Source organism: Salvelinus alpinus, chromosome 9, assembly GCF_045679555.1.
Source record: "Salvelinus alpinus chromosome 9, SLU_Salpinus.1, whole genome shotgun sequence".
Classification (NCBI taxonomy): domain Eukaryota; kingdom Metazoa; phylum Chordata; class Actinopteri; order Salmoniformes; family Salmonidae; genus Salvelinus; species Salvelinus alpinus.
In genome coordinates this window covers 30,951,490-30,963,675 of record NC_092094.1, presented here as the reverse complement: position 1 = coordinate 30,963,675, position 12,186 = coordinate 30,951,490, and the positions used below count along the sequence as shown (strand labels likewise).

At 46.0% G+C, this 12,186-nt stretch overlaps 1 protein-coding gene across 1 annotated transcript in view; it reads right to left on the bottom strand.

Annotated features, from left to right (window-relative positions):
• Window positions 1-6,562, bottom strand: part of LOC139584633 (IQ motif and SEC7 domain-containing protein 3-like) — a 38,645-nt gene extending 32,083 nt beyond the window's left edge. The window contains exons 1-2 of the mRNA XM_071416713.1: window positions 5,596-6,562; window positions 2,761-2,835 (exon numbers count right to left, since the gene is read on the bottom strand). Coding sequence (XP_071272814.1) covers window positions 2,761-2,835; window positions 5,596-6,128 — 608 coding nt within the window. The 5' untranslated portion in view covers window positions 6,129-6,562. The remainder of the gene's footprint in view (window positions 1-2,760; window positions 2,836-5,595) is intronic.
• Window positions 6,563-12,186: the final 5,624 nt, after the last annotated feature.

Below are 12,186 nucleotides of genomic sequence, written 5' to 3'. Positions count from 1 at the left end.
CCCCCCTCCCACCTTGTCACAACACACCTGATTGGCTCAAAAGTATTAAGAAGGAAATTAATTCCACAAATTTACTTTTAACAAGGCACACCTGTTAATTGAAATGCATTGCAGGTGACTACCTAATGAAGCTGGTTGAGAGAATGCCAAGAGTGTGCAAAGCTGTCATCAAGGCAAAGGGTGGCTACTTTGAAGAATCTCAAATATAACATATATTTGGATTTGTTTAACACTTTTTTGGTTACTACATGATTCCATATGTGTTATTTCATAGTTTTGATGTCTTCACTATTATTCTACAATGTAGAAAATAGTAAAAATAAAGAAAAACCCTTGAGTGACTAGGTGTGTCCAAACTTTTGACTGGTACTGTATATAATTGTAAACATTTATCACATTCCTCATGTATGGTTATATATTTTGATTGTTTTAATGTTGATTCTGTGAACCTATATTGCTTTTTTACCTCCTGTTTCAGGATGTGAAGTCACTGAGCACTGCCCCAATATATAGGACCTTTCACCCACACCTGGAATATGAATGCCTGATGAAGACCTAGCCCACTGGGTACACACTGTTTGAACCAACATTGTTTCCACATCATTTCAATTAAATGACTTTGATCCAGTGTCGAATAGACGTTGAATTGACGTACGTGCCCTGTGGGAAGGGTCGAAATACACACACACACACACACACACACACTGGTTTCTCCGCCTCCTCTAATGTCAAAGTGAAGGAGAAATTAACATCTGTCATCTCACATCACCGTACAGACACCCACAGCCAGAGGACACACACACACACACACCTGCACAAACATACACAAACTCACTCACACATGAACATGAACTAACAGACAAGCTCAAAATATAACATGCAACCACAAGGCCAATACAGTCAGCTGTGGTATGATCAGTACATATTGAGCTATCTCTAAAGGTTATGTCTGCCTCTACACCTTTACCTCTATTTACCAACAAACAAAACTGCTCTGAACTGTGGGTGAATACTTTGTGAATACTGTGTAGACTAACTTCCACTCTGAGAAACTCCCCTGTCTAACTGGACTTACAGGGGACACACACATGCGAACATGCACACATGCTAAAACACACACACACACACTTTGTACGGTCATAGTACAGTATGTGAGACTTATTTATACGGGTCACCATGTTAATGGGTGACCCATAGCTGGGTTGCTATGGCAGCCTATGTGTATGCACACAGTGTGGGTATACTGTACATGTGTACATGTGGATATGAAACACTGTCTCTACCCCCACCTCAAAGACATCATATGTAATGACAACATTGCCCTGCTCCCTCCAACCTCCTGAGGGCTACAGAGCTTTAGGTTGAATCAGTCACTGGTAGCACTTTCACTAGCATGCAACCTTTCACTAGCACACACACACAGACATGTCCATGCACACACACACACACAGAGACATTTCCATGTACACACACACACACACACAGACATGTCCATGCACACACACACACACACACACACACACACACAGACATTTCCATGTACACACACACAGACATGTCCATGTACACACACACACACACACACACACACACACACACACACACACACACACACACACACACACACACACACACACACACACACACACACACACACACACACACACACACACACACACACAGACATGTCCATGCACACACACACACACACACACACACAGACATTTCCATGTACACACACAGACATGTCCATGCACACACACACACACACACAGACATGTCCATGCACACACACAGACACAAACATGTCCATGCACACACACACACACAGACATGCCAATGCACACACACACACAGACATGTCCATGCACACACACAGACACAAACATGTCCATGCACACACACACACACAGACATGCCAATGCACACACACACACACAGACATGTCCATGCACACACACACACAGACACAGACATGTCCATGCACACACACAGACACGGACATGTCCATGCACACACACAGACACAGACATGTTCATGCACACACACACACACACAGACATGCCCATGCACACACACACACACACACACAGACATGCCCATGCACACACACACAGACACAGACAGAGTTTGATGGCATTTGTGTAGTGTGTGGACATGGCTTGAGCAGCACACACACACACACACACACACACACACACACACACACACACACACACACACACACACACACACACTGAAGGGAGATCCACGGGGGCAAAATGACAGAGCCATTAGATAGCCCTGCTGAAAGAATCAGGATTAGCACTGCAGGGTAGACTGGAGAGAGGGAAGATCAAAGTAGAGAGGGAGAGACACACAGACAGACAGAGAACGAGAGAGAAAGCAAGAGAGAGAAAGCAAGAGAGAGAGAAAAAGAGAGCTAGAGAGAAAAAGAGAGCGAGTGAGAGAGAGAGAGAGAGAGAGAGAGAGAGAGAGAGAGAGAGAGAGAGAGAGAGAGAGAGAGAGAGAGAGAGAGAGAGAGAGAGAGAGAGAGAGAGAGAGAGAGAGAGAGAGAGAGAGAGAGAGAGAGAGAGAGTTTATTTGACTTTTGTATATTATCTACCTCACTTGCTTTGGCAATGTTAACACATGTTTCCCATGCCAATAAAGCCCCTTGAATTGAATTGAATTGAATTGAGAGAGAGAGGACAAGAGGGGGCAGAGGGAAAAAAACTATCTATATGGAGTGTTTTCAGAGTGGGGAAGCCACAACCTTACCTGGAGGAGCCAGTGAGAGCAGCCTCTGGAGCCTCTGGAGCAGGACAACAGAACTGATGTAGTATTGTCTGACTCCTGTAGAGGGATAGAGGACGAAGAGAGGAGAGAGGGCAGAGGAAATAGGAGTGAGGGAAAAGGGGGCAAAGCGGGGGTATAGTGTGAGTGTTTCTTTACTCTTAGTAAAACAGCCGAGTTGGCTCAAAACCAAATTCTCTCAACACACACACACACACACACATGCGCACACACACAAACCTTAAAACAACAAAAACAGAATTCAGCTATCGGACATATTTAACAAATACAGACAGATGGTTACTCTCTCTCTCTCTCTCTCTCTCTCTCTCTCTCTCTCTCTCTCTCTCTCTCTCTCTCTCTCTCTCTCTCTCTCTCTCTCTCTCTCTGTCTGTCTCACACAAATACACATGCACACACAAACATACACACAAATTTGCAGTGTTTGCTTGTTGCCATGCCAAACATTGTCATAACAATGTCAAAATGTATAGCTTGAGAAAGATAGTCAGAAGAGTTAGCTAGACCTAAGTCATCAGTGATGTATTTTGGGGTCTGGGGTGTTTCAGGTCTCTCAACATCAGATTAGTTGTTGTGATGATGTATGGAAAACTGCCTCCCGAAGTTGACCTTCAACTGCCAGGCTTCTGCTGTCACGAGGAGACCAGTGTCCTGGCAAATGACTTGGGCTTTTCCCCAGCTCTGACAAATGTAATGGCTTGCTTTTTGATGCATGCAAGCGTTTTTCAAGAACTGTTTTAGGAAGAGTTCAATCCCAGCTGCTTATAAAAAAGCTTATAGGACCAGCCGGGACCTGGTAACAGTGGAATTCTCTGTCTGTCTCTATTGGCCATAGCAAGGTCACCTCTCTGTCTGTACAACACAAACACAAACACACGTCTCAGCCATTACATCTCTAATACAGAGAGCAGATTAATATTTTAACATGACACGTCTCCCTCTGCTCTCTCTCCTTCTCTCTGCTCTCTCACTCCATCTCTCTCTCTAACCTAGCCCCATTGCCCTAGCCTAGACTCTCATACGCATTATTAACCATCTAGGAGCGAGAGGTCAGAACACACGGTTACTCTTTTTCTCATCTCTCTCTCTCTCTCTCTCTCTCTCTCTCTCTCTCTCTCTCTCTCTCTCTCTCTCTCTCTCTCTCTCTCTCTCTCTCTCTCTCTCTCTCTCTCTCTCTCTCTCTCTCTCTCTCTCTCTCTCTCTGTTTCTCTCTCTCTCTCTCTCTCTCTTTCTCTCTCTCTCTCTCTCTCTCTCTCTCTCTCTCTCTCTCTCTCTCTCTCTCTCTCTCTCTCTCTCTCTCTCTCTCTCTCTCTCTCTCTCTCTCTCTCTCTCTCTCTCTCTCTCTCTCTCTCTCTCTCTCTCTCTCTCTCTAGAGAGTAGGTGATTACAGTTCGCTCCATGGGCTAAGTGGGCCAGATACGTGTGGATCAGCTGGAGGAAGGAGGGGGGAGAAATAGGGGGAGAGGAATGATACTTTCATCAATAGGCAGACTCACGTGCAGTCCCCCCCCCCCCCCCCAACACACACACAGACACAGCCTATTTCAGCATGTACAGTATGTTATACAGTCCCCCCCCCCCCCCCCCCCAACACACACAGACACAGACACAGCCTATTTCAGCATGTACAGTATGTTATACAGTCCCCCCCCCCCCCCCCCCCCAACACACACAGACACAGACACAGCCTATTTCAGCATGTACAGTATGTTATACAGTCTGCCGATCCCCCCGCAAAAACAATAACACCCACACCTGGAATATGAATGTTACAAATAAATTACAGTTTGTGCGCTGCGTAATGTGAGAAGAATAATGCCAGTTATATGGATAGATATAGTTGTTGAAGGGAGAGAGAAATATAAATATCTATATAAATAGATATTTTCTACTGTAGTTCCTGAATATCCTGTATGCCATAGCCTCTAGGTTTCCAAAGACAGACAGCTCTAATATCAGTAAGAGTCCACAGGTCCAGCCTGATGGAACTGTGGTTGTTCGTCACAGCCAAGCATCATCAATCTTGCATTTTGTTCCTCTCTTCTCCCCTCCTCTATTCCCTCTTTACTCTGTTCTTGTCCCCAGAGGGGGTGGGGGGTGGGGGGGGGGGCATCACAGACACACAGTCATCACAGACACACAGACAGACAGACAGACAGACAGACAGACAGACAGACAGACAGACAGACAGACAGACAGACAGACAGACAGACAGACAGACACACACACACACAGATACACACACAGACACATACGCAGACATACAGTACACTCCCACACACACACAAGGGGTTTTGTTCAAATTGATTCAGAACCACGGAGAGGGCTGCTACAGCTATAACAGTAGAGTTGAGCTGCATTTATTCTTAACAATTACAGTACAGCAGTTGTAGAGTTGTATTCAATCCAACTAGGTCTATGGTCTCATAATTAAAACTGACCCCTCAATCAGGTTTCAAAGCAGTGTTTCTTTGCCAAGAGTGCAGCATGCATTTGAGCCATATCCCTCCGAACAAACACACACACACGCACACATGCACACATACACATACACATGCACGCACACACACACACCACACACACACAGCTGTTTGTTATATAATCTCCCATGTTTTGGTCTATCTTGGCAAATAATCCGCTTCTGTAAATTCTCCACGTCACTCTCATGATGATCCTACCGTTGTAACAGCCAACTTCGGCAGGCTGGCAGGCTTATATTTTACAAACGGGACATTTTCGAGTTGCCACACACACACTTTATTTGTTCGCGTTGCTAAAGGCTATAGTAAACAGACTCACTCTGATTGCCTGGTGAGAGCCAGCGAGCGACAGAAAGTGGTAGGAGTGAGGGGAGCTATGGGAACCAGGGGAACCAGTGTGTGGCTGCTGTCCTCCCCCTCGCCCGGGATGGCCTTGCCTTGCAGAGGGCTCAGTGACTGTGGCTGGGGATGGGCCGGTACCAGCTGCATGTCCTCCGGATTGGCGGGTTGAGGAGAGGACTTTTCTGGCTCAGCAGGAGGAACCTCAGGCATGGGCTGGGCGGGCAGAGAACCGGTGTCTTGTGGGTACGGATGTTGATGCTGAGGATGATGACAATGAAGGCTCAGGTTGTGGTCTGGGTGATGATGGGGAGGTTGTACACCTCTTGCTTCACGCAGATTCCTGTTCTCCCCAAGCAGCTCATCCACGCGTCGGTCCAGTTCGTCAATGCGCAGGCGTTGTGTTTGGATGAGGCTCTGCTGGTTCTGAACAATAGTGGTCAGTTCTCTAAGGTACAGAACCACCTGAACTGGGTTCTCTAGCAGGCTGGTCCCCTGCACAGCCATGACCATAGAGAGAGAAAGAGATAGCAAAGGAGAAAGAGAAAGAGAGAGAGATGATCAAGTGTAGAGGAGAGGTAGCCTAAATTCCTTCTTCCTGCTAGAATAGATGAATGAGATGAGAGGTCTTCCTCCTCTCTTCTCCTTAGCTTTTTATTCTTCCATTAGTCTCTCCTTTTGTTTGACTCTTCTCTTCTGTTTTTAATCCTCTGTTCTGTTTCTGAGATGATCGGTAGCGAATAGACAGATAAATAGGCTACTCCGTTTCAAAATGGAAAGAGAGAGAGAGAGAGAGAGACATAGAAAAAGAGAGATAATGATCTGATGTAAATATTCCTGTCTTCCCGTGATAAGAGATTCTCTCTCCTTTCTCCCTCGCAGACACTGATACAGCTCTGTTGAGTGCTGCTGATGATGGAAGGATCCAGATCCAGATGTGACCGGAGGAGGGGCGCAAGGCGAGTTGGGCAAGGGTGTGTGGCGTCATCACACATGAATGCGCACACGCACGCGCACACACAGCCTAGTGTGTTTAACACTCTCCTCTCTGTATCTCTGTAGTTATTTACTGTAGGCTTATTTCTGAATTATGTAACACATGCTCTGTCTGCGCACTATAGCCCGTCACACACACAAGTACTCACGCACGCACACACACAAACGCACACTATTGCTCCGTAGCAATCACATCTGTAGCCATGAAATGCTTTGAAAGGCTGGTCATGGCTCTCATCAACACCATCATCCCAGAAACCCTGGACCCTCTCCAATTCGCATACCGCACCAACAGATCCACCGATGATGCAATCTCTATTGCACTCCACACTGCCCTTTCCCACCGGGAGAAAAGGAACACCTATGTGAGAATGCGGTTCATTGACTACAGCTCAGCGTTCAACACCATAGTGCCCTCCAAGCTCATTACTGAGCTAAGGACACTTGGACTAAACACCTCCTTCTGCAACTGGATCCTGGACTTCCTGACGGCCCGCCCCAGGTGGTGAGGTGAGGCAACAACACACCGCCACGCTGACCATCAACACGGGGGCCCCTCAGGGCTGCGAGCTCAGTCCCCTCCTGTACTCCCTGTTCACCCATGACTGCGTGGCTACGCACGATTCCAACACCACCAATAACTTTGCCGACAACACGACGGTGGTAGGCCTGATCATTGACGACAATGAGACAGTCTATGGAGAGGTCAGAGACCTGGCAGTGTGGTGCAAGGATAACAACCTCTCCCTCAACGTGGGCAAGAAAGGAGATTATCGTGGACTAGACTACAGGAAATGGAGGGCTGAACACGCCCCCATTCACATGGACGAGGCTGTAGTGGAGGGGTTCGAGAGCTTCAAGTTCCTAGTGTCCACATCACTAAGGACCTATCATGGTCCAAACTGTATATCACTAGGGCCGAACTCCCTGCCATCCAGGACCTCAATACCAGGCGGTGTTAAATTGTCAAAGACTCCAGCCACCCAAGTAATAGACTGTTCTATCTGCTACCGCATGGCAAGTTGTACCAGAGCGCCAAGTCTGGGACCAAAATGCACCTGAACAGCTTCTACCCAGAAGCCATAAAACTGCTGAACAGTTAATCAAATTGTTACCCGGACAATTTACATTGTCCCCCTTTATTATTTATTAATCTTAATTGTTTTGCACTGGCTCCATGCACACTCATTAGACTCTACCCACACACTCACACTACATATGCTCACACACACAAAACACACACCCACATGCATATTGACGCCACACACACAAACACTCAAACATTGACACACTTTCACACTGCACATACGACTGTACATACGCTGTTGCTACTCTGTTTGTTATATATCCTGATTTCCTAGTCGCTTTTACCCCTACCCACATGTACATACTGTATTACCTCAAGTACCTCAACTACTTCGTACCCCTGCACATTGACTCGGTACTGCTACTCCGTGTATATAGCCTCGTTATTATTTTTTTTACCAATAGAATTAGATTAGATTTGACACACACACACACACACACACACACACACACACACACACACACACACACACACACACACACACACACACACACACACACACACACACACACACACACACACACACACACACACACACACACACAGAGCTCTGTAGAAATCTGTACAGAGTTCTGGTGGTCGACACCAGAACTACACTGGACTTTGTGCAAACTGGAAACCACGTATCCTGAGGGCACATTTATTGTAGCTGGGGACTTAATTAAAGGAAATCTGAGGAAAACGCTCCAGAAATTCTATCAACACATGGCCTTTGCTACTCACGGCGAGAGCGTTCTTGGCCATCGCTATTCTCCTTTCAGGGACAGCTACAAGGCTACCCACCCTTCCTTCTGGAAATCTGACCACGCCTCTATCCTGCTCCTCCCCCTTATTGGCAGAAACTTAAGCAGGAAGAACCCGTGGTAAGGACTGTTCAACATTGGTCTGACCAATCGGAATCTATGCTTCAAGATTGTTTTGATCAGGCGGACTGGGATATGTTCCAGGTCGCCTCTGGGAATAATATCGAAGTATACACTGACTAGGTGACTGGATTCATCAGTCCACTGGGTTCATACTGGGTTCATACTGTGATGATTAGAAACCGTGGATTGATGGCAGCATTCGTGCAAAACTAAAAGCGAGGACCATCGCATTTAACCACGGCAAGGTGGCTGGGAACATGAACATGTACAACCAGACCAACTATGACCTCCGTAAGGCAATCAAAGTGGAAAAACTTTAGCATAGAGACAACGTGGAGTCACAATTCAACGGCTCAGACATGAGATGCGTGTGGCAGGGACTACAGACAATCATGGATTATAAAGGGAAAGCCAGCCACATTGTGGACACCGACACCTCGTTTCCGAACAATCTAAATACCTTTGCCTGCTTCAAGGAAAACAACACTGGGCCACCGACGTGGGCCCCACCACTCACTAGGACTGTGTGCTCCCGATCTCTGTGGCCGATGTGAGTAAGACATTTAAGCATGTTAACCCTCGCTAGGCTACTGACCCAGACTGCATCCCAAGCCGCGTCCTCAGAGCATGCGCAGACCAGCTGGCTGGAGTGTTTACCTATGTATTCAATCTCTCACTAACCCAGTCTGTTGTCCCCGCTTGCTTCAAAATGTCCACTATCGTTCCTGTACACAAGAAACTGAAGGTAACTGAACTAAATTACTATCGCCCCGTAGGAGCTTACTTCTGTAATCATAATGTGCTTTGAGAGGCTAGTTAAGGACCATTTCCCCTCCATCTTACCTGACACCCTAGACCCACTACAATATGGATTGTGCCCCAACAGATCCATGGATTATGCAATCGCCATCGCACTGCACACTGCCCTATCCCACCTTTACAAGAGAAATACCTATGTAAGAATGCTGTTCAGCCTTCAACACCATTGTACCCTCCAAGCTCATCATTAAGCTCAGGGCCCAGGGTCTGAACCCCTCCCTGTGCAACTGGATCCTGGACTTCCTGAAGGGCCGACCTCAAGTGGTGAAGGTAGGCAACAACACCTCGGCCACGCTGATCCTCAAAATGGAGGCCCCACAGGGGTGCATACTCAGTCCCTGTTCACCCATGACTGCGTGGCCATGCATGTCTCCAATCATCAAGTTTGCTGATGACACAACATTGTTAGGCCTGATTAGCAACAATTACGAGTCAGCCTACAGGGAGGAGGTGAGTGCCTTGGCGGAATGGTTCCAGGAAAAAAACCTCTCCCTCAACAACAACAAAATGAAGAAGATTATCGTGAACTACAGCAGACGGCACAGTGCACACCCCCATCCACATCAACGAGACGGCAATGGAGAGGGTCAAAAGCTTCAAGTTCCTCTGCGTGCAAATCACTGATGACCTGAAAGTTCCCTTTACACAGACAGTAGGGTGAAGAAGGTGCAACAGTGCTTCTTCAACATCAGGAGGTTGAAGAAATTCGGCTTGGCACCTAAGACCCTCACCGACTTCTACAGATGCACCATTGAGAACATCCTGTCGGGCTGTATCACCGCCTGGTACAGCAATTGCACCGTCTGCAACCGCAAGGCTTTCCAGAGGATGGTGAAGTCAGCCCAACACATCATCGGGGGCCCACTGCCTGCCCTCCAGGACATCTACAGTGTCAAAGGAAGGCCAAGAAGTTCATGAAAGACCCCAGCCTGTTCACCTGCTACAATCTAGACGGTGGAGAAAGTACAGGTGCATCAATGCTGGGACCGAGAGACTAATAAACCGATTCTATCTCCAGACCATCAGACTGTTAAACAGTCACCACTAGCCGGCCTCTGCCCTGAACATCAGACACTGTCACCAGCCGGCTACCACCCGGTACTCTACACTACACTTTAGAGACCGTTGCACTATGTACATAGAGTCATTGAACAATGATCACTTTAAGAATGTTTACATACTGTTTTACTCACTTTATATGTATATACTGTATTCTAGTCATGGCTGCATTTGGAAAGTATTCAGAACCCTTGACTTTTCCCACATTTTGCTACGTTACAGCCTTATTCTAAAGTTGATGAAATTAATTGTTTTCATCATCAATCTACACATAATACGGCATAATGACAAAGCAAAAACAGGTTTTTAGAAAATTTAGAAAATGTATTACAAATAAAAGAACTGAAATATCACATTTACATAAGTATTCAGAGCCCTGGTGCCAGGTTTCCACCAGATGTGACGCTGGGCATTCAGGCCAAAGAGTTCAATCTTGGTTTCATCAGACCAGAGATTCTTGTTTCTCATGGTCTGAGACTTCTTTAGGTGCCTTTTGGCAAACTCCAAGCGGGCTGTAATGTGCCTTTTTCCTGAGGAATGGCTTCCGTCTAGCCACTCTACCATAAAGGCCTGATTGGTGGAGTGGTGCAGAGATGGCTGTCCTTGTGGAAGGTTCTCCCATCTCCACAGAGGAACTCTGGAGCTCTGTCAAAAAGGGTTCTTGGTCACCTCCCTGAACAAGGCCCTTCTCCCCCGATTGCTCAGTTTGGCCGGGCGACCAGCTCTACAAAGAGTCTTGGTGGATCCAAACTTCTTCCATTTAAGAATGATGGAGGCCAGTGTATTCTTGGGGACCTTCAATGCTGCAGAAATGTTTTGGTACCCTTCCCCAGATCTGTCTTAACAAAATCCTGTCTCTGAGCTCTATGGACAATTGTTTCGACCTTGTGGCTTGGTTTTTGCTCTGACATGCACTGTCCAACTGTGGGACCTTATATAGACAGGTGTGTGCCTTTCTAAATCATATCCATTTAATATAATTTAGCACAGCTGGACTCCAATCAAGTTGTAGAAACATCTCAAGAATGATCAATGGAAACATGATGCACCTGAGCTCAATTTCGAGTCTCATAGCAAAGGGTCTGAATACTGTAATTAAGGTATTTCTGTTTTTGCTTTGTCATTAGGGGGGTATTGTGTGTAGATTGATAAGTAAAATAAAATATTTAATCAATTTTAGAACAAGGCTGAAACATAACAAAATGTGGAAAAAGTCAAGGGGTCTGAATACTTTCCGAATGCACTGTAACTACTGCTATACACACCTTTTCTATTCACATACTGTCTATACATACCATTCACATACTGTAAATATACACTATTTATATTCCGGACTCAGGTCCGGAACCTAATTTCCTGCAATTCTATCCATTTTGCAATGGGGTTTTGTACTGTGTATTTATATACAATATATACTTGTGTATTCTCGAAATAGCTCCTTCTAATGTTGCTCATTCTAATGTTGCATTTTAGTTACACTATTTATACACACCACATATTTATTTATTTACTGGATTCTTGACATAGCTCACTCTAATATATCTACTGCTGTACATATCATTCCTAGTCTATCTTGTGTAAATTCTGCCGGTGTAGATACAGTATGTATAGATTGCAATTGGATTACTGTTACAGTGCTATTTGGGTTGTTAATTGTATTTGTTTGTGTACCTGTTTGACATTTTATTGACTCTTAGGAGCTCGCTGCAACCGCTGTAACATCTACTAAACTGTGTACTTGACC